Source organism: Mus caroli, unplaced genomic scaffold, assembly GCF_978045245.1.
Source record: "Mus caroli unplaced genomic scaffold, Mus_caroli_1 scaffold_13, whole genome shotgun sequence".
In the NCBI taxonomy this organism is placed as follows: Eukaryota; Metazoa; Chordata; class Mammalia; order Rodentia; family Muridae; genus Mus; species Mus caroli.
In genome coordinates, this window is record NW_028227268.1 from 21757595 (window position 1) to 21782052 (window position 24458).

Consider the following 24458-nt stretch of genomic DNA (forward strand, 5'->3'; position numbering starts at 1 on the left):
GGCGGATCTCTGAGTTCAAGGCCTACAGGGCAAGTTCCAGGGTATCCCGGACTACACGGAAACCCTGTCTCAAAAAACAAAACAAACAAAACCTCAAAAAGACAGAGTAGCTTCAACTCATGGTGTGGGAGTGGACTATGCATCAGGAACCATGACCCTCAGGGCACAGGAACATGGAGTGGAGACCCACAGAGCTGGGCCAGACTCACTGGCCCGACTCAGACAGCCCAGGGGAGGAGGGACGCAGGGAGTGAGGATGATTATAGGAAAACCAAAAAAGGATGCTGAGACAAGAGAGAGATTTGTAAGGACTTCCAGTCAATACTGCCGCAGCCTCAAGTGTTTTGTTTTTTTTTAAATACCTCATAATACCGTGGGCAGCAGAGCCACAAGCTAACAGAAACAATTACTGAAGTATACGCAGGACATCTCTCCTTATCGAGAGGCCTCCCTGTTCCTTCCACCAAGGTCAATAGAACGTTCAGGTCCTAGCCTTGAGTCAGAAGTGTGCCTGCTATCCTTCCGTGTCTCAGCAGGCCAGGAAAGCTGCCAACAGACCCTGACCTGCTTTGACTCTGCCTGGCAGGCAGACTCTTTTTTTTTTTTTTTCCCTCTCTTTCATAGAAGCAGGCAAACAGCTCCCCACACAGAACAAAGTTTGAGAGCAGGGAAAGTGTAGAAACCCAGTGTGGGTGCAGTTTGAGCCTGCTTGCTGCCTGGATCCTGGAAGAGCTTCGTCGTATATCTGTAGAGCGGAGAGGGTAGGGATGAGAAGGTGTGATCCTCACCTGGAACGGGTGAAACTTGAAACTTGAAATTCGGTTGAGTTGAGGTGGCCTGTCTTAGACACCCCCACGTGCACAAAGGAGCTATTTGAGTACGCATTTTCCATGTCCTTGGATCTCTTTCTCCATTTTTTGATCCAGTGCCACCAACATAATGAAAGGGACTTTTTTGGTTTTTCGAGACAGGGTTTCTCTGTATAGCCCTGGTTGTCCTGGAACTCACTCTGTAGGCCAGGCTGGCCTTGAACTCAGAAATTCGCCTGCCTCTGTCTCCCAAGTGCTGGGATTAAAGGCGTGCGCCATCGCTGCCTGGCAGATTCTTTTTTTTTTTTTTTTTTTAATTCATGTATATGAGTGTTTTACCTGCATGTATGTATGTGTACCAGATGTGTGCCTGGTAATTGCCGAGGTCAGAAGAGTGCTGGCTCCCCTGAACCTGGAGTAGCCATGGTTGCTAGCCACCGTGTGGGTACTGGGAACTGAACCTGGATCCTCTGTAAGAGCAGCCAGTGCTCGTAACCACCGACCCACCTCTTCAGCCCTGTGAAAGGGATTTGAGGTTGGACACCCAAGACAGACTGCAGAGCAAAGCAGAAGTAATTGGTTTGCTAGCATTTTGCAATTTCAACTGTTCTCAAAAGACTGATGAGCGGAGCAGTGGTGGTGCACACCTTTAATCCCAGCACTCGGGAGGCAGACGCAGGCAGATTTCTGAGTTCGAGGCCAGCCTGGTCTACAGAGTGAGTTCCAGGACAGCCAGGGCTACACAGAGAAACCCTGTCTCGAAAAACTAAAAGAGATGTGATGAACTAGGGGGATTCTCCCTGTGGCTCCTGTCAAAGAACAAACAGAAGGGCTGGTTCTCGTGGACCTTTTCTCTGGTCCCAATCAAGTTGTCCATGCACCTTCCTGTTCAAGAGGCTGGTTTTCGGAAGTGAGGTTTACATGTAGATCGGAAGGGACCAGGAGTCCAGGGCTATGAATGCCTGCTGAATGCACATGCCATTCTGGGCACTTAGACACCTGCTGTCTCAGTGACCCTGTGAGCAGAATCCCTTTATGTAGGTAGCTCAGACAGGATGAGTAACTTGCCCAAAAGCTGTAGCTAAGAGCCAAGTTCTGGGTCAGTTCTCCATCTGCTGGTTTCTCAGCTTCACTCTCAACTGTCCTAGAGTTTTTTGGGGGTGGGGTGGGGAGGTGGTTGGGGGTGGGGTGGGGAGGATATATATGGGCATGGGGAGCAGCTATGACTGGTTCAGGATCACAACCTCAGGAGCTTTCTGGAGGCTCTGGTGGCCAATCACTGGCCTTAGGCAGCAATCCTGTCTTAAGATCCTGGGATGTGTTAGCTTTCTGTTACTGTAACAAAAATACAGCAGTCAACTTAAAAGGGGGGTTTACTTGACTTTATAGTTTGGGAAGTTTCAGGCTGTACTACTTGGCAACAATTGTTTCCAGCCTGTGGTGGCTGAGTAGTCATGGCGGGAAGTACTTCATGATGAAATAGCCTTTTGGTCTTAAGCTAGCCTGGTATAAGAGAGACCAGAGCCTTGCAGTCCACTTCAAAGAATACACCAATTGTCAGTTCCTTTTCTGTTGTAACAAAACGACCTAGGCAGCTTATGAATACAGTTGATTGGGCTTGTGATTTTAGAAGGTTAGAGTCCTTGACGGTGGCCAAAGGGGAAGCAGTAGCACCTGAGAGCCTACGCCTTGGTCCACAAACAGGAGGCAGAGAGGACACAGGAGTAAGGGAGGGCACAGAGGATGCTTTGGAAGCCTCAAAGCCTGCCCTTGCGGCATATGCCTACCATGAAGGCCACACCTAATCCTTCCCAAACAGCACTGCTAACTGGGGGCCAAGTATCCAAATATGTGATCGAGCGGGACTGTTCTCATTCAAGCCACCACGCCAACGAAACTTTCCACGAGCCCCCCAACCTTCTAACAGCCTCCTGAGCTGGAGACCAAGCCTTAGGGGACATCCTGATTCCAAACTGTAGCACTGGGCAAGAAGATGCTGCTTAGGAATAGTGAGGAGTGGGGATGTGGCCTTGTCGTTTTCTGGAAAGCCCCAGTCCGGTGAGAAAGCACGGGGCATCTCCATCACCGTGTGCAGAATGAGACAGGCAAGTGAGGGTGAACAGACTGGCTGGGGAGAGAGGCAGTTCTCTCTAGGACTGTAACATCTGCAGTCAGTTTCCTTCCCTCTGGCAAGGAGGAGAAAGGAAGGTGGGAGTGTTGCGGTACTGAGAACGGATCTGTATAAACAAGTGTGATCTGACTTGGGTGGGTTAGTTTGATTCTTGGGCTTTGGAGGTTGTCTGAGGTCATGGACACTGTTTTTGCCTTCAGCTAAGACAATAAAGAACTGGGATCCTCTGCATGCCTCTCCTGCAGACCCTCATCTCTGGACAGTAACTCCCAAGGCCCCAGGCCACTTCACAACCACAGGCATCTGGTTAGGCCTGAAGGAGGGACGTGTGAAGAGCGCCATCTGGTGTCTGGAGTTCATGAGGCCATGACAACTGCCTGACTCATCCCCATTTCTGCACTTGCCCTTGGGGTAAAAGTGCTCTCCTGAGCTGGGGAGATTGCTCAGCCTTTTGGTAAAGTGCTTACCATGCAAGCCCAACCCGCCCCACCCCCCCAACCATGTGACAAGCAGGTACAGTATTGCACCTGTAATCCCAGCTCCGATTTGCAAACCAGTCAATCTAGCCTAATTTTTTGACAGCCAAGTTCAGTGAGAGATCCTGTCTGAAAAAATAAGGTTTATGTAGGGCCTGGTGAGATGGTTGAGCAGCCCGCATGGTGGTGCACTTGGGAGTCAGAGGCAGGCAGCTCTCTTGAGGACAGCCTGATCTACATTGCAAGCTCCAGGACAGGTTTACAAGGAGAGACCTGCCTTAAAAAAAAAAAAAAAAAAAGAGGGCAGGGGAGAGAGGACTCTCATTAAAAGCACTGACTGCTCTTCCAGAAGACTTGGCCTTGATTCTCAGCACCCACATGGCAGTTCACAGTTGTCTGTAATCCAGTCCTCAGAGATCCAATGCTGTCTTCCAGCCTCTCTGGGCATCAGGCATACATGTGGTGTACAAACAGACTCTAGGTAAAACACAAACACATTAAAAAACCTAAGAGGAGCTGGTGAGCCGGGCGTGGTGGCGCACGCCTTTAATCCCAGCACTCGGGAGGCAGAGGCAGGCGGATTTCTGAGTTCAAGGCCAGCCTGGTCCACAAAGTGAGTTCCAGGACAGCCAGGGCTATTACAGAGAAACCCTGTCTCGAAAAACTAAAGAAAAAAAAAAAAAAAAAAAAAGAGGAGCTGGTGAGATGGCTCAGCAGTTAAGAGTGCCGACTGCTCTTCCAAAGGTCCTGAGTTCAAATCCCAGCAACCACATGGTGGCTCACAACCATTTGTATCTGATGCCATCTTCTGGAGTGTCTGAAGACAGCTACAGTGTACTTACATATAATAAATAAATATTTAAAAAAAAAAAAAAGAAACCCTAAAAGATAAAGGTAAGAGAGCCCATACTGCTCTTCAGGAGGGCCACGTTCAGTTCCCAGCACACACATGGCAGATAACAATTGGCTCTAACTCCGGTCTCAGGGCATCTGATAGACCCTTTTGTGGATTCTGTGGTTGCCAGGCACACATGTAGTACAAAAGACATACATGCAGGCAAAACATCCATCTATCCATCTATGCACACATACAAACACACTAAAAAAATTTAAAAAAAAATAAAAGAGAGATTGTCAGGGACATCGGAACTCAGCCACCAGTCCCACACACATACAGGCATACAATACAAGCACCAAAAAGAAAACCAAACATCTGTCCACTTCTTGAGGTCTTCAGTTTAACCTTTTATTGACACAAAGGAGAAAGAACTGGATCAGTTTAGCCTTTGAGTCCACGATCCTGCCCACCTTCCTCCCCTCAGATTAGCACCAAGTGCAGGTTTTCGAAACCCTTGAGTCTGCGCAGGCTTTCCTCTTACACAACCTTTCATTTTAGAGGAAACTTTTTAAGATGAAAGACCTGACCCCGGTGGCTTGGGAGGAGATGAGTGAGAAGGGTGGGTGGGCAGCTGGAGCCACCAGTTCCTGAGGAGCAGGCAGAGCTGAGGCAGGAGAATGCCCAGATTCATGCCCCTGCAGAGCTGCCATGACAGAGGGGGCGGGGACAGGGAGATGGGACAGGACAGTACAAATAAAGGGCACATTTGGGAAAGTGAAGGACCAAGAAGCTCACCCTTGCCGTGCCTTAGTGACGTGGGTGGGAGGATGGGTGTGTGGGGTCGGCGATGGCCCTAGCCAAACCTCAGGGCCTCCTCCCTGAATTGGCTCTATCACAAGAACCTTAAGGAAGAGGCTTAGGGTTGGAAGAGAAAAATACAGATGTCTGTGCTGAGGACTGAAAGCCATGGCCCATGCGTGGGACGACCACAGTAGTCTCCACTGATATCCAGTGACTCCCAGAGTTATTCCCCCTGAGGGGTCGGGGGCTGTTAGCAGGCCAGCTCCATGCCCACTGGCCCCCCAGCCGAGGGGCCTTTGTGTCTGAGGTCAGGCCTGACACTCTGGCCCTCAGAGCTCCTCATGGACCCGCTCCTGGTCCTCATCTGACTTCAGCTTGAGCTCCTCAGCTGTGATCTTGCCATCCTGGTTCCGGTCCTGGTTCTGAAACATGTCACTGATGGTTTTGTCTGGGTCTTGCCCAGGCATGAGGCGTCCTTTGCCTTCGTTCACTTGAGCCTTGATGAAGGAAGAAAACTGGGGGAGGGGAGAGCAGAGGAGGACGAGGCGGTGAGGCTCATGATCCACAGCTGTGGATGGCCTTGGGAAGGGGCCCCAGGTGCTGGCCCACATTGTTCCCACCCCCACCCCACCCCCAGCCTGGTACCCAGAGGATTTGGGTCTGAGATGGAGGGTGGGAGGAGGAGGACAGGCTGCATGCACAGTGTGCAGGAGGGAATGCATGGAACTCAGCAGAGGGGAGCAAGGTAGGCAGCCAGAGGGCAATGCGCATGCTGGCTTCTGGGTTGGGGTTGTGACTGAGTTCCTGACCCACCTCTTCTGGGGGCACCTCTCCATCTTTATTGAGATCCATGTCTTCAAAAAGGCTAGTGGAAGGATCCTGGTACCACACAAACAGGTAGCCTGTGGGCAGGCCATCCTCTCGGGATACCAGCTCCACCTCAAATAGCAGCACAGCACTGCCAGGGACACCCCGGGCTGGAGAGATGGAGGGCAAAGAGAACAGAATTCCAGTGAGGTTTGAAGCTGAGCCTTGACGCAGGTCTCCGCTTTCTCTTATGGAAGGGGCACGGGGTGTTTAACCATCCTAAAAGTTTCCCTGGTCCCACCCACCAGTGGCCAAGGCCTGAGATGGATGGGGCAAACCATGGGAATAGACTTAGAATCTGGGTCTCTGTCTCTCACCTCCATTCTCCCCGTGGGCCAGGTGTGGGGGCACAATGAGCTGCCTCCTCTCTCCTACACACATGCCCTGCAGGCCCCTGTCCAGACCTTCGATCACTTTGTTGGCTCCGAGGGTGATCTCTTGAGGGGCCTCATAGTCGTGGCTGTGGGGAGAGTGGATTCCCAGCAACAAGGGTGACTGAAGGCTTGTCTCTTTCAATATATCATTCTAGAATGGCAGTTCTCACTTCCTCCAGCTTTACACCCCCATTTCTCTGCATTTCACACCCGTGGCTCCCCGAGGCTCAGTGACATGGGAAGTAAGAGACTGTGAGACCCAGAGAGAGGAGAAGGAGCCTGGCAAGCTCACCCACACCTAAACCCACCATCAGCCCAGCCCTGGCCCTGCCCAAGAACCCACGATGAGAAGAGCCTGGTGCCGTCCATCAGAGAACAGTTGTAGTGGTAGCGAATGAAGTCCCCGATTTTGGATGTCTCATTGCAGTTCTCAGGAGGCCGGGACAGCGTCTTGATTTCCACGGGGTCCGCAGGGTTGTGGAAGTCGATGACGTGCACATCGAAGATGAGCACAGCCGAGCCAGGGATCTTGTCTCCTGAGGCCAGATGGGGCACAGTTAGCTGAGGGCTCTGGGTGGGGGCTTCTCACTATCTCCATGGGGCCCAGGCTGGATACCTCCTCCCAATCTCAAGAAACCATGCAAGGTCAGATGGCATGTTCCAGAATGAGTGCTTCCCGCTACCTACATCTTCCTGTTGAAGGAATGGGACAAGGAACAGGAAAACCCTTTTCCACCCAACACCTTGCAGGCTACCAGTAACACCCTGCCATGAGTGATGTGCAGTGCATTAGTGAAGAGCCAGAGGCTCCCAAAATCTGTAATACAGACCTCTTTGCTCAGTGGTGCTAGACTCTTTGTCCTTAACTATTCTGTCTCCAAACTCAGGCTTGCTGTCCTTGTTCACTATTGGGGGTTGGGGCCTACCTTGGAGGTACAGCATACAGAGTCTCCCTGGTAGGGATCCAATGGGTGACCAAGTTTAAGCTTCACATGTTTGGGCAACAAGAGGGACAGCAATCTCAGGGGTACACTTCAGAGGAGCAGAAGGGTGGCCTGGGGACCAAATCCTACCTGTCCCATTCTCCCCGTAGGCAAGGTGAGGGGGCACAGTAATCCTCCTTCGCTCCCCTATGCATGCGCCTTGCAGCCCCTGGTCCATCCCAGGGATGATGTAACCCTGCCCGACATAGGTATTGTAGGTGTGGTTTCGGGAGTAGCTGTAAGACAGGGGAAAGGGTGGGGAGGGGGTCAAAGGTGCCCCACCCCTTCCAGGCAGTTCAGAGTGCTCCTCAGTCTCCACCCTCCCACCTCAGGACACCCCCTGACCTGGAATCAAAGAGGGTACCATCCATCAAAGAGCCATTGTAGTGGTAACGCATGAAGTCCCCCGCCACAGCTCGCCGGACACAGCCCTGGGGCAGCTCCAGCGTCTCCAGCTGGACCGTGTCCTTCGGGTTGTGGACATCCAGCAGCAGGACATAGAAGACCAGGGAGGCCTGCGGGGGTATCACAGTCCCTGGGGGAAGGCACAGGGCTTGAACCATACACGTGGGGAGCAAGCCCAGGCACAGCAAGGTGCCTCATGCAAAAGGACCAACTCTGTGGCCTATTCTCCTCCTTTGGGTTGCCCTCAGAGCCGTCGCCAACCTGTCACCAACCCGTACTGAGCCTCTATGTGAATCAGAATAAAGCCGTCCTGTCTAGGGAGGGGAATTTCATCTCTGCTTGCCTCCCTGGCTGGCTGGCTGCCCTTCGACAGTATACAACCTGAACACTTCCATGTGGATCCTGGCTTTTCCTCTTCCAGAGGAGTCCCTTACCATAGCCTTTCTCCCCATAAGCCAGGAAGGGAGGGATAATGATCTTCCTTTTCTCTCCAGGGCACATGCCCAGCAGCCCCTGGTCCATGCCTTTGATCAGCCAACCAGAGCCGATGTAGGTGTCATAAGTGCCTCCCCTACTGTAGCTGCAGAGAAAAAGGCAGAGATCCTGTGGTTAGAGGCCAGAGAGGCAGGGCACACCAGGGCTCCCTTCTCTTGCTCCCAGTCCCCAGCCCTTAGGACGGCCCCTAGCTTCTACCTGCTGTCAAAGGCAGTGCCATCCAGCAGAGTGCCATTGTAGTGATAGCGCACAAAGTCACTGTTCTGCACCATTCGGGGGCAGTAGGGAGGGCGCAGGAGGATAGTTGACTGCACCGTGTCTGCCTTGTTCCACACGTCCAGCAGGACCACGTCAAAATAGAGGGTGGCATCAGGGGGGATGAGGCCCGCTGTGGGGAAGCAGCAGAGGTTGGGTTTACACAAGTCCGAAGCCCAGCTGGAGGTCCCCATACCACTACTTAGATGTGGGACTCCTACTCTATCTGCTGTACCTCTGGCTCCAGCTACCCTCTCTCCTAACCAAGCGGTGACTCCTGTACCTCTGCACAGGACTCTGTATCCATCCAACTTTTCTCATTTCAGAGCGAACTGACGGCCACAGCTCCCACCAATCAGATGGTGAACAGTATGACCTTGGCCTAGTCACTCAGAACCTTTGAGCTTCAGCATCTTGTCTATCCCTGCCTCCTGCCCCCATGCTCACACACCTTATACCTGTCCCCTGGCCTCCTTACCCACACCGATGCTGCCGTAGCCCAGGTGGGGAGGCACAATGAGGCGGCGGCGCTCGTTGACACACATGCCCATGAGACCCCGGTCCATGCCGGTGATGAGGCGGCCTACGCCCACAATGATGGCCACCAGGGTGCTACGGTCATAGCTGGGGGAGGAAACAGGACAGATGAGCATGCATGCATTCACCCAATGCCTGGCTACTCAGTCTCATACACACATAGGACACGATGCGGACACACACATTCCTAACTTTCTCTTTTTTTTTCCTCCAACTCTCTTGTCTGGGATAGCCCTTATGCCCCTCTTAAGATAACAGGCTGAGCTGGGTGTGGTGGCGCACGCCTTTAATCCCAGCACTTGGGAGGCAGAGGCAGGCGGATTTCTGAGTTCGAGGCCAGCCTGGTCTACAAAGTGAGTGCCAGGACAGCCAGGGCTACACAGAGAAACCCTGTCTCGAAAAAACCAAAAAAAAAAAAAAAAAAAAAAAAAAAAAAGATAACAGGCTGGCTGGGTATGGTAGCTCACACTTTTAATCCCAGCACCCTGGTGGCAGAGGTGGGTAGATCTCTGTGAGTTTGTGACCAGTCTGGTCTAAATAGGGAGTTGCAGAGTTACATAGAGAAACCCTGTCTAAATATATACATATTAATAGTAACATTAATATTAATAATAGGCTATTAGGAGAAGGAAGTCCCAGAGGAGGCCAGGAACATTTACTCCCCAGCAAGAGGGTGGAGTGGAGCAGACAGAACTGTGTGCTACCTATTGCTACTTCTGATAGCATAGCTTGGGGGCAAATGAGTATTCATTGAGAACTTACTGTATGTGAAATTAAGCTCTTGGCACTTTGCATTCATCATTTCACTGAATTTTTCTCCCCGTGGGGTGGGTATTGTGATTTTCAGGTTTTTTTTCCCTTTTGTTTATTCTGATACTGGAAAGAGAATCTAGGGTCTCCCATATATGCCAGGCCAGGCCCAGGCTGCTGAACTCAACTCCAGCTGTTCTGTTTGGCTTTGCGGACTCATCACACCACCTCAGGTCTCGAGGAGCTCTGTTTCTCCTTCTGAGCATCCTTTCTCCAAGGAAGCAGAAGTGGGCGGGCCCTGGAGAGGCAGAGAACAGCCTTCCTCTGAAGAAAGCCCATTCTAAACTTACCCTGGCTTTTGTCTGTTTTCACAAGTCAAGAGAGAGTTCTTTTCTTTAAAGGAAAGAGAGATGTGTATATGTGCGTATGTCTGTGAGTGTGTGCACACCTGTGTGTGCACCCATATGTGCATTCGGAGGCACCCAAAGGGCACTGGATGTCCTCATCCGTCACTCTATGGCTCATCGTTGGAGGCAGGTTATCTCCTTGACTCAGTGTGCACAGGATGCCCAGGTTCTCATGATTGTACACAGCAAGTGCCCTTAACCATTACACTATCGCTCCAGTCACCCCCATCCCTGCTCTTGGAGTCAGGTGTCATTTGTAGTACTAGCTGTCCTGGAACTTTCTATGTAGCCAAGGATGACCCTAAATTTAGGTTCTTCCTGCCTCTGCCTCCTGGGTGCTGGGATTACAGCTGGGATGCTGGAACTACACTTCCAGCCCCAAGAATGGGATATTAATCCTTTTAAAAAGATGTATGTAGGGTTGGAAAGATGGCTCAGCGGTTAAGAACACTGACTGTTCTTCCTAAGGTCCTGAGTTCAAATCCCAGCAACCATATGGTGGCACACAACCATCTGTAATAAGATCTGACTCTCTCTTCTGGTGTGTCTGAAAACAGCTATAGTGTGCTTATATATAATAATAATTAAATCTTTGGGCCGGAGTGAGCAGGGCTAGAATGAGTAGGGCCGACCGGAGTGAGCAGAGGTCCTGAATTCAATTCCCAGCAACCACATGATGGCTCACAACCATCTGTACAGCTACAATGTACTCATATACATAAAATAAATAAATATTTTTAAAATATGTATGTGTGAGTATGTATGTATGTATGTACATGAGTGTTTTTTTTTTTTTTGGTTTTTCGAGACAGGGTTTCTCTGTGTAGCCCTGGCTGTCCTGGCACTCACTTTGTAGACCAGGCTGGCCTCGAACTCAGAAATCCGCCTGCCTCTGCCTCCCGAGTGCTGGGATTAAAGGCGTGCGCCACCACGCCCGGCTGAGTGTTTTGTCTGTATGTCTCTGCACCATGTGCATGCCATGTCTGGTGCCTAAGAAGGGCAGAAGAGGGAGTCAGATCCCCTGGAACTGGAGTTACAGATTGTTACAAGCCACCATAAGAGTTTTCAGAACAAAAACCAGGTCCTCTGCAAGAACAAGTGGTGAGCCATCTCTCCAAGGCTGGGAGATTCTATTTTGGTTGAAGATATCCAAGGACTAAAAAACTTTTCCAGTTTCAACATTTAGAAACTGTGCCCAAGACAGGCTTAAGAAGTCCCCACCAGGGAAGATACCCCCAGCTCCCATCCCACTATTGCTGGAAGGCTGAGCATGGTGGTACACGCCTTTAATCTTTGTTTGTTTGTTTGTTTGTTTGTTGTTTTTTGCTTTTTTCGAGACAGGGTTTCTCTGTGTAGCCCTGGCTGTCCTGGAACTCACTTTGTAGACCAGGCTGGCTTCAAACTCAGAAATCCACCTGCCTCTGCCTCCCGAGTACTGGGATTAAAGGCGTGTGCCACCACACCCAGTCCACGCCTTTTATTTTAGCTTGGGGGACAGGTATGCCAATCTTTGTAAACTGGGACCAGCCTGTTCTACATAGTGATTCTCAGGGCAGCCAGGGCTGCATAGTGAGATCCTGTCTCAAACAGGGAGGCTGGAGGATGCCTCAGAGTTTAGAGCACTTGTCACACTGGCAGAATATGTGAGTTCAAGTCACGGCACCGACATCCATCCAGCCACAGCCATCCAGCCCTCTTCTGACTTCCTCCAACATGAGGCATGCCCCCAGCGTGCATACCTACATTTCAGCAAAAGATTCATAGACATAAGATAAATCTCTTACTGGGCTGTGCTCCCAGCTCTCTTCCTCATCTTGCCCACAGGGCAGGCTTTATGTCTGGTCTATTTCCTTTACAGCGCTATATAAAAGCCAATGGTACCAGATGGTGGTAGTGCACACCTTTAATCCCAGCACTTAGGGGCAGAGGCAAGTGGATCTTCGTGAGTTTGAGGTCAGCATGAGTTTCTTAACAGTCAGGGCTACACAGAGAAACCTTGTCATGATCTACTCCCCCACCCCCTTAACAAAACAAAACAAAAAAACAATGCTGAGCACAAAGTTTCTATGAGTTAAACACCATCAGACTTATGGTTCTGCCAGAGTCTACGACAATTATGTCCTGAACCCACTGGAGGCCTGGAGGCTCTGTGGAAGCCACTGTCATTCATTGTCACCATTCAAACCTGAGGATGTGGGTAGTGTTCCCATCCCATGTTTCAGACAAGGGAAGTTAAGACTCCTCCTCTGTCACAGCCCGAATTTAAACCCAGGGCCTTACAAAGATGGAGAAGGTATTCTTAACCACGGTACCAAAAAATCTCCCTCCAGAGTCATGACCACTAATTGCCTGTGGGCTGAGCTGTCTATTTCAGAGAGGAGAGTGAAAGGCAACTCTTCTTTGTGGTGTAGAGTTCCAAGTGTGATAGGGCCTGAAGTATACCTTATAGCCTGGAAAGAGGCTACCACACAGCTCTGATCTGTCCCCCCAAAACCAACGGCTGTCTGTCTGGCCAACCAAGGTCCTGGATCAGAATGGAAGATGCTGATCCCGTCAAGCCAAGGCTGGCATTGGAGCCTGGTGTTGGCTGCTGAAGCTAAAATGGAGGAACTGAGTTCCCAGAGGCTTGGAGAAGGAGGCACTAAGAGTTCCCAGGATGGCATGTCAGACTTTGTGACACGTGGACAGTTTGGTCACGGCATCAGCTATGGTCTACCCCCAAATTATAATGTCCACTCTGCTTAAGACCCTCCCTAGCTGCTCTAGGGCCCTACACCCTCAAGGAAAGGTTATTTCTCCAGTCTCCAACCACAAGGGCATAGAAAACTGGAGATAGAAATAGACAGGGAGCCAGAGTGTGTGCAAAGGGAGGTGGCACCAGGCCGACCATCCATCCACTCACCTCAGGGTTTACGTGTAGTAGGCACAGTCTCTTTGCCCTCTAAGACTGCGTGCCAGGGTATGTTTTTAAACACAGGGTATGTCTGTGTTTAAGTTATGGTAAGTATATGTGGCACTTCACCTGAGCATCAAATATTCCAGGGGGGTTAGGAGGGGGACGTGGGCGGGGTCAGGAATCTTTTAGGAGTTGAAAATTTGGTATTGAAGATAGGAGGCATCCTTTGAGGTGCTCTCCCCAGGATGCTGTTTGTAGCAAAGGATTATGAAAGAACTACAGGAATGCAAATCTTAGAAGGGGCAACATTCTCTGGAAGCTCAGAAAAGTGGTGCTGAGTCCCGGAGTGCCCAAGCTCTTACCTGGAGTCAAACTTTTTCCCGTCTTCGAAAGTGCCATTGTAGTGGTAACGCACAAAATCCCCCATCTGCACTTCTCGGGGACAGGCCCGAGGGATGTGGTATCTCTCGATGACCACATCTTCCAAGGGGGCTCCGGCCGGGCTGGCACGACCCAATCCCCTCTCCGAGGTCTGTAGAAGCAGCAGCAACGGCAGTATGCGGAGCCCGTGGAGGGTGTGGCTGGAGGACCCCACAAGGAACATGGTGCCCAGACCAGGGACGCCTGCAGTGAGAGCGGACGCCAGCCGCCAGCCTCCTTCCCCCTCCTCTCAGAGCTGACTCCCCCCCCTTCCTGTCCTCTCTCCCCACCCCGCCCTGGCGGGTCCACGTGGAATGGGGGCTGGAGAGAATGAGCTGGCCGGGCAGGGTGATATTTTATGGTGAACTAGGAGGTGGGGGCCAGGTTGAGAGTCTCTGGAGTCCAAGGAATTTGCCATAAAGATCTCTGAGTCTCCCTCCCCCCAAACTCCATCCGGGACTGAGACCCGGGGCCTGGCCCAGAGGGAGGTTCGGGAAAGATGAGAAGTTGGAGTGGACTTCCAAAATGAAAAAGTTTTTTCCAGAGTCTCTGGGTCCTAAAGCCTGTTGGAGGAATCTCTAGCTTTTCCTGGCACCCCAAATCTAGGCCCCTTCTGGTGGCAGGTGAGGCTGTAATCTGAAGGCTATTTCAGTTCTACACACACACACACACACACACACACCCGCCCCAACTCTCCTCCCGCGAAAGGTTGGAGGAAAGGGGGGTTAGGGAGAATGTTCTCTAGGTGAAAGGCTGTTTTGTCCTGCAAAAGCCTGGCTGCACTAAAGACACAGGAATCTTGCTCCGGCGGGAGGCTGATGGTGTCATTGCGCGTAACACGAGGTGTGTTCCCCCTCGACGCCAGCGCGGGTGTTTACCGGGCCACCTAGGGGATGCAAAGGGGACTCGAGGAGAAAAAGACCAGATTATGTGGCTTCGTCCACTTTGCGTAGGCAAAGTGGACAGAGGTGGCACTTGTGGGGGGGGGGGGGGACACTGCTGGTGGGGAGGGGCTTTCTGGGCGTGAGACGTAGCCCCACCCACCCGTGTCTGACAGGGAGGGCCAGTAGTGGTGTAAGCATTGCTAGTGGTCGAGGGCCAGCCCACGTAGCGGACTTGAGCGTCAACTGACGGTCCTAAAGAGGCACCCCAGCCTCCCGGCTCTAGCCTGGGGCCCGGCGCTAAGACCCAGCAGGAGCTCCGGGGGTGGGGTGGGGGTGGGCTGGGCTGGAGCCCGACGGTCGCGGGCTGCTCCGTAAGCCTCCGGGCGCGGCGCGGGCATGGCTCGCGGGGCGTGGGGGCTGCTGTGGCTGCTGCTGGGCAGCGCCGGGGCCCAGTACGAGAAATACAGCTTCCGAGGATTCCCTCCGGAGGACCTGATGCCACTGGCCACGGCCTACGGCCACGCTCTGGAGCAGTACGAAGTCGAGAGCTGGCGCGAGAGCGCGCGCTACCTGGAGGCGGCGCTGCGGCTGCACCGGCTGCTGCGCGACAGCGAGGCCTTCTGCCACGCCAACTGCAGTGGCCCCGCCACCTCGCAGCCTCAGCCCGCGTCCGGCCCGGACGGCGACCACGACGGCGATGGCGAGGACTGGGCTCGCGAGCTGCGGCTCTTCGGCCACGTCCTGGAGCGCGCCGCCTGCCTGCGGCGCTGCAAGAGGACGCTGCCCGCCTTCCAAGTCCCTTACCCGCCGCGGCAGCTGCTGCGCGACTTCCAGAGCCGCCTGCCCTATCAGTACCTGCACTACGCGCACTTCAAGGTGGGCGCGGCCGGGGCCGCCGTCGAGTTTCCCTAGAACGTGAGGCCCCGCGGTGCGTCCGAGGCCCCCCACTGACCCACTCCCCACGCTCCTCACCAGGCGAACCGACTGGAGAAGGCGGTGGCTGCGGCCTACACCTTCCTCCAGAGGAACCCCAAGCACGAGCTGACCGCCAAGTATCTCAGCTACTACAGGGGGATGCTGGATATTGGAGATGAGTCCCTCACCGACCTGGAGGCCCAGCCCTACGAGGTGTGGAGAGAGTGGGAGGGATGGCTAGCCTTGGTGCGCCTTCCTACAACCTCTTCACCCAACACACACACACACACACACACACACACACACACACACGTTATGAGCCTTCGGGTTCCCTTGACTCCCCCCGCCATGCTCCTCTCCAGGCTGTGTTCCTCCGGGCTGTGAAGCTTTACAACAGCGGGGACTTTCGCAGCAGCACAGAAGACATGGAGCGGGCCCTGGCTGAGTATATGACGGTCTTTGCTCGGTGTCTAGCTGGCTGTGAGGGAGCCCATGAGCAGGTAGACTTCAAGGACTTCTACCCAGCCATAGCAGGTATCTACCATTCAGACCACTGTGGGGTATCCCTCACCCACAGTGCCCTGGCTTCCCAGGCCTTCTAAGGCCTCTTAATGCATGGCTATGTCCCGGGACAGCATTCAGCAGGTTTAGCAAAGTGCTCCGAAGCTACACACGAGTCAGGCCTTTTCTGTCTCCAGTCTGATGAGAGAAATGCTGGTATACATAGCAAATTCTGGGTCAGCTATATAGAGAAAGAGATTGCCTCAAAAAAACAAAACAAAACAAAACAAAAACAAAAACAAAAACAAAAGAACCGGGCATGGTGGCACACACCTTTAATCCCAGCACTCAGGAGGCAGAGGCAGACTGATCTCTTGTGAGTCCAATGCCAGCCTGGTCTACAGAGTGAGTTCCTGGGCCACTAAAGCTTTATAGACCTTGTCTCGAACAACAACGAAGTTGAGGAATTGACTCCAGGCAGGTGTGTGCAGAAAGCAGTGCTGGGTGGAGGAACCACAGCTAGTCTTTGGATCTGTAACCACAAGGCCCTTCAAAGGAGGTAGCGGTGAGGCAGAAAGAACTATTATCAGGACACCCCATCTATTCTCCCAGAACTCTCTCTCTCTCTCTCTCTCTCTCTCTCTCTCTCTCTCTCTCTCTCTCTCTCGTCAGACAGGGATTCGGTTACGGGGCAGTAGGAAACAAGTGCTTCTTTTTTTTTTTTTTTTTTTTTGGTTTTTCGAGACAGGGTTTCTCTGTATAGCCCTGGCTGTCCTGGAACTCACTTTGTAGACCAGGCTGGCCTCGAACTCAGAAATCCGCCTGCCTCTGCCTCCCGAGTGCTGGGATTAAAGGCGTGCGCCACCACGCCCAGCACAAGTGCTTCTTTGCCTGCACAATATACGGTGTGCCAAGCATTTCATATACGTTAACCCAGGAACTCCGGACAAGGGAAGCAGGCTCCATAGCAGATCTTGGTCTCCACCGGGGATCAGGGTTAGCACACATCACTTCCTAACGGCTGCATCCTTCCTAGATCTCTTCGCAGAATCCCTGCAGTGCAAGGTGGACTGTGAAACCAATCTCACCCCCAACGTAGGTGGCTTCTTTGTGGACAAGTTCGTGGCTACCATGTATCACTACCTACAGTTTGCCTACTACAAACGTGAGCTTCCGGGATGGGCTGGGTAAAGTGGTGACACTAGGGGTTAGGAGAGGACAGTACACGGCAGGGGGGCGGGGGGGCTCCCAGAAGCATGAAAATGCGCCTCTCAGATGAAAGACTCCGGAGAAGGGGAGGAGAGGCTAAGGGTGGTGGTGACACGGGAAGGAACCCAGGCAGGTGAGAGGCCTCAAGAAAGAGTCAGAGGCCCCTCTCGGGTAGACTAGGTCGGGGGAAGGAACCCAGGCAGGTGAGAGGCCTCAAGAAAGAGTCAGAGGCCCCTCTCGGGTAGACTAGGTCGGCGACACTGCTCAGCACTGCCCCACCAGCATCATGCCAGGGACATTCCTAGACCCATTCTTCAGATTAAACTGAGGTTTCTAAAGGACAAGAGACCACTAGCCCCATGACTAGGGATTCACAGGGAGGTCCTGCCATCACCTGGGGTTAGGCTGGGACAATCCAGGGTTCCTACAACTCAGAGATGTAACACTTCAAGGGCTAAGAGCTGTGAGTGGAGGGGCCGAGGTCAGGGACCAAGAAACTCTTCCTGAAGACTGTGGCAAAGATGCTGAGGGCTTGTAATTCCCCCCAACAGCCGTCTCTGTCTCTCTCTTCGGCAGTACATACTGAGGGCCTGTAATTCCCCCCCAACAGCTGTCTCTCTTTGGCAGTATTGCCACAAGCAGTTTATCTAATCCCCCAGTGCTTCCAATCCTTTGTCTATAAAACCCAACTGATTGAGAGTGTCAGTGACTCACACTGCCTGGTACCAGGGCAACACCCAGGGCCTGCTGGGTTGTGTTCACTTGGGTGGGGTGAGGAGCCAGCACATATTCTGAGAGGCGTCTGGGGGGTGGGTTTAGGTTGGAAGGTGGGTGTGGGGTGGGGTGAGTGGATTGTCTTTAAAGGAAAACATCAGGGTCGCTCCTTCCTCTCTCCTGCCTGTAGTGAATGATGTGCGCCAGGCTGCCCGCAGTGCTGCTAGCTACATGCTCTTTGACCCCAAGGACAGCGTTATGCAGCAGAACCTGGTATATTACCGCTTCCACCGGGCTCGCTGGGGCCTTGAAGACGAGGACTTTCAACCCCGGGAGGTGGGCATTGGTCTCGTGTGCAGTTTTGTGGTTTGGTTTAAAAAAAAAAAAATAAAAAAAAACCTTGACTTCCTTGGAAGGCTGGAGAGGAAAGGGGAAAAAATGAATATGGTCTGTGGCTAGAGTCTAGGCTTCAGCATGTCTGGGATGTGGAAAGGATGCAAATAGGTGCCCACACATGCCTGCTTCCACCTCAGTGCTGTCCTTTGAGTCCCCACCCCACCCCACCCCAACCCCAGGAGTCTGTTAATGAACGAATGAGAAAACCCCATGGGAGTTTAGAGCAAGGCTGGCAAATACCGGCCCCATGGTACCATCCCTGCCTCCCATGCCTGTGGCAGACATTACTAATGGATTGATGCACTCTTCCTCCTGGAATCCGCAGAATCCTTCTTAATCCAGTGTTCCGAGTAGCTAGGATTATTCTATGAGCTGGTCCATTTTCCCCTGATCCTTGAGCCCTGTCTTCCTGCTGTCTGGCAGCAGGGTCCACCTTACCCTGTCCTTCCCTCTTCCTAGGAAGCTGTGCTCTATCACAACCAGACCTCTGAGCTCCGGGAGTTGCTAGACTTCACACACATGTACCTTCAGTCAGACGATGAGGTGAGTGGCTTCCTGTGAGAGGCTGGACCATGATGGGGACATGTTAGGCTCTTTTCCTGAGGCCACTGTGTGTGACAGCTCCAGGCTGTGGTGAAGCAGGAGTTTCCCGATCCCCATCTGTATCCCGCTGTACCTTAGTGTTCCTATGGCTCTTTCTCTGCCTGTCCCAGGCCTACAACACACTTCCTGGGCCCCTCCCCCCGCTCAAATGTTAGCTCCTCTAGGGAGCCCTTGCTGGGTGTCCTGGCTTTCTTCTGGGCCTACACTGGCTTCCCCGCCTGCCTAGCCGCCTGGCCTGAGACCTGGAGTTATGCATAGTCCTCAACCATGTTGCCTTGGCCAGCTGACCTCCTCAACAGCTACATCCCAGGATAGGAGGCTAAATTATCCCCAGCTACAACATCTGGCTTTTCCTCATGCTCGGAAACTGAGGCTGAGCCAGTGGATGAATGAATAAATGAATGATAATATGGAAAGCCAATTCAGAGTGAGGGTTTGGCAGCCTGGGTATATTATTATTATTATTATTCCAAGCATTGGTGTTTTGCCTGCATGTATGTCTGTGTGAGAATGTTGGATCCCCTAGAAGTGCAATTACGTGTGGGTGCTCGGAATTGCACTCAGGCCATCTGTCCATCCCATGACCTGGGCTTCTTAAGGGATTGCTGTGTGGTTTATTTATTCAGTACTCACCTTCAGTGAACTTGGGAGCAGTCTTCATCGTCACACATGGCTGCCTTAGGTGTTTGTCCTCCCACTTCTGTCATTTGCCAGCCGTTTGGCCTTAGCGTCTCCGTCTTAAGTAACATAGCAAAACCCTGCTTTTTATGAGAAGAATGCCCTTTGACTTTTATTATGGTGACAATTAAATGAGATTATTTAAAGCTCATAGTACGTGCAGCTGGTACTCTGTAGATGCTCAGAACCCGCAGTGACGGTGATGACTGTCACTCTGGGTCTGCTGTTTGCCAGATGTCAGGCTTGGGTTGCAGTAAGTGGCTGAGAGAAACAGTCTCCCAGAGGTTCTCATGAGGGGGGGGCGGGGCAGCATGGGCACCAGTGAGGGTGATGCTTGAAGGCCTCAGTCTGGAGTGGGCATGTGGCTTTGGTGGAATCCACAGGCCCATCCAGGTCAGGGCTGCCAAGGCATTCCTGGCAGGAGAGGAAGAGCCAGAAGACAAAATGCACAGACTAGCAGTGTTCTCACTGGGTGTGGGGCTGAAGGTGGGGCTGAGGTACAGGCGGTGCTGACGCTAGCACCCTGCCTGCCTCTGCTGGTCAAGCCCCAAGTGTCACTCAGGGAAGCAGTTTCAGAATGGGACCCAGCAGGACAAACCCTGATATCCTGTTAGATGCTAACATTGGGGAGGGCAGGGGAGAGGTCTTGGGTCGTCTGGGGCCTGCCTGCCCAACTCCCGCCAGGACCACACCAGGAAACCTGCTAAAGTGGGTGGGGGCTGAAAGGTGGGGGCGGGGGTAGAGAGTGTTCTGATCTGAAGGGGAGCCTATTTGCATGTGGGTCTGCTGTGACTCAGTTTCTCCCCCATCCCCGGGCTGCTCTAGATGGAACTGGAGGAGACAGAATCACTCCCGGAGCCTGAAGAACCTCTATCTGATGCTGAGTTCGAAGGCGAGGGCGACTATGAGGAAGGTCTCTATGCTGACTGGTGGCAGGAGCCAGATGCCAAGGGTGATGAGGCCGAGGCCGGTCAGTACTGGATTGTGCCGAAGGGATAGGAACACAGCTTGGGATGGGCACTGGGGACAGGGTTCTCTCCCTGGGCTATAGTGCCAGGGGAGTGCAGGTGGGTGCTGTCACCCTGCTCAAGGGTGCAGCCTGTTAGTGATCTATGCTCCTGCTAGGGTGGTATTCAGACACCTGTTACAATAGGCAGGACTAACTCTTGCTCTCTCTTTCCTTTTCAGAGCCAGAGCCTGAACTGGCATAAGGCGGTGACATGGTGCACTCTTCAAGCTCAGGACACCTGGCTGGGGGCAAGAACTATTTATTAAAACTTAAAATAGCCAGGTGTGGTGGCACACACCCTTAACCCTGGCACCCGGGGGAGGCAGAAGCAGGCAGATCTCGGGGCCAGCCCAGCCTACACAGTGAGATCCTGGCCAGGCCAGGCGACATAATGAGATCTTGTCTCAAAACAAAAACAACTGAATGTGGTATCACATGCCTTTAATTGCAGCAGCTGGAATGCAGGGGCAGGTGGGTCTCTGTGAGTTTCAGGCTAGCCCGACGTAGTGAGTTCTAGGCCAGTAGAGGCTCTGTTGTAAGACCCTGTCTCAAAATAAAACAAAAGGAAAAACCTCAAAAGGGACACAGTTGACCTAGTTTTCACTCAGACTTCACCTTAGCTCTCTCTCTCTCTTGTGTCTTTGAACCGCGCAGACTGGTGGCCATATTGCTGGTTGGGAAGTGAGCTCTTGGGGTCCCTGTCTCCCTTTCTGCTCCTGCGGAAATTTTCAGCTTCCGGCTTGAGTCTCACAGGACCAAGGCCAGCCAGGTGGCGGTTGTGTCTGAGCTGCAGAGTGGGTTGTGAAGAACACTGGGCTTAGAGCTCTGCTGCTCAATAAATGTTTATTGTTGAAATGAATCATAACACCTGAGGCCAGTCTGCAAGGTGGAGGTGTCTGGGTACAGGCCCTTGCCTCCCTCTCTCTGCCAATCCTCCCTTCTCTGTGCAATGCCAGTTGGTGTACCCTATGGCCTTGGCAGGTCCTTTACTCCCTTGACATCTGATTGAGAGCTGGGGATCCCCGTGAGCTGTGAGGAACCTCAGACCTGCCACCAGGGGGCATGAAGACACAGTATTCCAGGGAGCCTTTGGAGGACGGTGGTTTCGGGTTTCTAATCAGGGATGTCTGTATTTTTCTAGTCCCAGGCCACTCTTCTGGGTGTTTAGAGGGATATGAAGAGGGGATTAAAGACATCCACTACACGTTTTTCTTTCCTGGAATTTCCCTAGAATTAGAGCATGCATGCCTAGTCTGGCCATTGGGGGAATGAACCCCAGCTCAGTAGCCAGAGGGTGGGACAACCAGAATTCACTTGTCCAACCTTGCATTGGTTGGGGGGGGGGTGTCAGGAGTCTGGAGGAGTAGGGGGCAAAGATGCTATTCTAGTAACTACTGCCCCCACTGCCATTCCATTGCAGAGTTAGGGACAGAGGGGCACTTTCAAGAGTGTCAAGAAGGTGACAGTTCGCCGGGCGGTGGTGGTGCATGCCTTTAATCCCAGCACTTGGGAGGCAGAGGCAGGCAGATTTCTGAGTCCAAGGCCAGCCTGGTCTACAGAGTGAGTTCCAGGACAGCCAGGGCTACACAGAGAAACCCTGTCCGGGAAAAAAAAAAAAAAGGTGACAGATCTATCTTATTACTCTACACCTTGAGAACTCTTATGGGGCAGAGGCCTCTACAATGAAGAGTGGAGCTGACCCAGGGAAGGGCATGACGTTCTCATTACCACCCCCCTGCTCCCAGGTGCCAGATGGCCAATCCTGGGACTCACGAACTTCTGTGTCCTAGAGGACTGATATCCCATCTGTCTCTCTCCTAGGCTCTGCTCCAAGTCTCTTGGCCTTTAGAGGTAGAACTGTGTTCCAGATAGGTAGTTTCCCTGTGACCTCCATCTCTGTTATAAGAGAGTCTAGACTGGTTTCCTGACAGCTTCCACGAACCAGGATGGCTCTGCCTACCCTTCCCATCCCAGGCTGTTGCACTGTCAGCATCTAGTGGCCTACCTCCTGGGAGAGGCTTCCCTCCAGGTCTGGCAGCACATGCTGCAGGGAGCAGGATGTGCTTGAACATGTCTGCACAGATGTGTGCTGCTATGAGCACCAGCTCTGGAATCTGGACTGCTGGGTGTGGGTCTGAAAAGTGCCTGTGGGTCAGAGGGCAAAGAAGTCTGTGTCTGTGCCTAATGTGCATGCACTGTGTGCACAGGTCTGAGGGTGCCCAGAATCTCTTTCAGTGTGTATGTCTCTGTCCATATACCTGTGGACCCATGTGTGTTTGGGGAAGGCTCCATTGATCCACACAAGTATTGAGTGCCTTTCACATACCAGGCATGCTGCAGGTTGCTGGGCACAAGATCATGAGCAAAGTAGGCCAGTCACCCCGCCCTCTCAGAGTTCTGTTTCACTGGAGTCAGGTGGTGAGCAATAGATCTTAGATAAATTATTAGTATCCCAGGACTCAGGAGGCAGAAGTCTTTCCACGAGTTCCAGGCCAGCCAGGGCTACATAGGAAGACCCCATCTAAAAAACAAAAATTGAATTATGCTAGATATATCAGATAAGAAAAATAGAGCCGGCTAAGAGGGATCCAGAATGCTGAAGGGTCTCAGATGATGTGTGTAAATATGTTTGAGTATGCATATGAATGTGCATATGTGTGACTGAGTGTGTATCCAAACGTGTGTGTGTGTGTGCGTGTGCATGCATGCGCGCGCGTGCGTGCGTACATGCCTATTAGTTAGCTACACCTAGGAATCCTGTTCAGGCTCTTGGCCAGTCCAGTATGCCTCACTCAGCTCCCCTTTCTCAGGGAGCTGGCAGCCCCTCCCATCCCATTTCCAGGACAGCTGACTCCCCAAACCGGTGAGACAGAATCCCAGCCAGTCTCCGCGTGGGCCCTCCAGCCCATTCTCTAGCCGCACCCTGTCCAAATGCTCTCACCTCACCTCACCACCCCACCAGCTCTCCCATTCTCAACAGTATGCTGGGTGGAGGTGTGGGATGGGCAAAACACTGGGCTGTGACCTCACCCAAATCAGACCAAACTCAAGAGATGCCACAGGAGTGTTCTGGATCCAGAAACTGGATCCCATCTGTCTAAAAGCAGAACTCTGTAGTGCAGGGTGCCCCTCGGGTACCAGCCTGGATCATTGTTACCCTCAAAACTGCTCCCCTTATTCCGGGTGTGCTGGAGTTGATGTTTAGAGAAGGGAACTGAGGTGTTATGATCTGAAGGAAGGTCAGGTGGAAGGGAAAGGCCCTGGGCTTGGGGTTGTCCGCTGGGGCCAAGGAGAAGAATGCACCCTTAGTGTGTTTAGCCTAGGAGGAATTTGAAAAGGGAGAGTGGGGAAGGGAAGAGGGGAGGAAAAGAAGGTAGGAAAGAAAAGAGAAGGGAAAGGAACAGAGTCCTGGTGTCAGGCCCATGGGATGTAGGTCTCATGTTGGGGGCCCTGGGACAGAGTTGTTGGGGTCATGTAGGAGAGCAGCTTCCTAACTTCTGAGAGTGATGGTCAGCAGAAGAAAGAGTCCCATTAGCTCCCCCAAACCCCACTAACTTCCCGCCTCAGCTTCAAATATTATTTTGAGAGCTGGAGAGATGGCTCAGCGGTTAAGGGCAATGACTGTTCTTCCAGAGGTCCTGAGTTCACTTCTCAGCAAGCACATAGTGGCTCACAACCATCTGTAATGCGATCCGATGTCCTCTTCTGGCGTGTCTAGAGACATCTACAGTATATTCATATAAATAAAAAGTAAATTAAAAATAAATTTTTTTTTTAGCCACTCAAATTTAGTAGTTGGGTGCGGTTCCCACTTTTATGGCATTAATGTTAGTACTCACAAACTACTGTGATCAGATCAGCCTTGAAAAGAACACTTAAGGGGCTGGAGAGACGGCTCAGAGGTTAAGAGCACTGACTGCTCTTTCTGTGGTCCTGAGTTCAGTTCCCAGCAACCACATGGTGGCTCACAACCATCTGTAATGGGATCTGATGCCCTCTTCTGGTGTGTCTGAAGACAGCTACAGTGTACTCATATAAATAAAAGCAAATAAATAAATCTTAAAAAAAGAAAAGAAAAGAACACTTAAGAAGGCTGGAGAGATGG

General features: G+C 52.3%; 2 protein-coding genes across 2 annotated transcripts; one reads left to right on the forward strand and one right to left on the reverse strand.

The window, feature by feature from the left end:
* Positions 1-4685: 4685 nt before the first annotated feature.
* Positions 4686-13702, reverse strand: Fkbp10 (FKBP prolyl isomerase 10). The gene is made up of 10 exons (XM_021177369.2): positions 13387-13702; positions 8913-9058; positions 8378-8567; positions 8119-8264; positions 7625-7814; positions 7370-7515; positions 6640-6832; positions 6240-6382; positions 5869-6032; positions 4686-5570 (listed from the first exon to the last, which is right to left on the reverse strand). Exons 1-10 carry the CDS (start codon positions 13626-13628, stop codon positions 5385-5387), a joined length of 1746 nt encoding a protein of 581 aa, XP_021033028.1. The 5' UTR covers positions 13629-13702; the 3' UTR covers positions 4686-5384.
* Positions 13703-14661: 959 nt separating this feature from the next.
* On the forward strand, positions 14662-21329 carry P3h4 (prolyl 3-hydroxylase family member 4 (inactive)). Its single transcript, XM_085829569.1, has 8 exons — positions 14662-15204; positions 15304-15456; positions 15606-15777; positions 16781-16909; positions 17858-18003; positions 18523-18606; positions 20170-20314; positions 20533-21329. Exons 1-8 carry the CDS (start codon positions 14725-14727, stop codon positions 20553-20555), a joined length of 1332 nt encoding a protein of 443 aa, XP_085685695.1. The 5' UTR covers positions 14662-14724; the 3' UTR covers positions 20556-21329.
* Positions 21330-24458: the final 3129 nt, after the last annotated feature.

What these genes read in the sequence shown, in the direction of transcription:
- Fkbp10 (XM_021177369.2), bottom strand. Translation starts at nt 13,628, where the DNA reads ATGTTCCTTGTGGGGTCCTCCAGCCACACCCTCCACGGGCTCCGCATA. An exon ending in GGTACCCTCTTTGATTCCAG is followed by an intron (nt 7,516 to 7,624) that starts GTCAGGGGGTGT and finishes CCTGTCTTACAG; the next exon opens with CTACTCCCGAAACCACACCT. An exon ending in GAGAGGTGCCCCCAGAAGAG is followed by an intron (nt 5,571 to 5,868) that starts GTGGGTCAGGAA and finishes CCCCTCCCCCAG; the next exon opens with TTTTCTTCCTTCATCAAGGC.
- P3h4 (XM_085829569.1), top strand. Translation starts at nt 14,725, where the DNA reads ATGGCTCGCGGGGCGTGGGGGCTGCTGTGGCTGCTGCTGGGCAGCGCC. An exon ending in ACAGTTTGCCTACTACAAAC is followed by an intron (nt 16,910 to 17,857) that starts GTGAGCTTCCGG and finishes TCCTGCCTGTAG; the next exon opens with TGAATGATGTGCGCCAGGCT. An exon ending in AGGACTTTCAACCCCGGGAG is followed by an intron (nt 18,004 to 18,522) that starts GTGGGCATTGGT and finishes CCCTCTTCCTAG; the next exon opens with GAAGCTGTGCTCTATCACAA.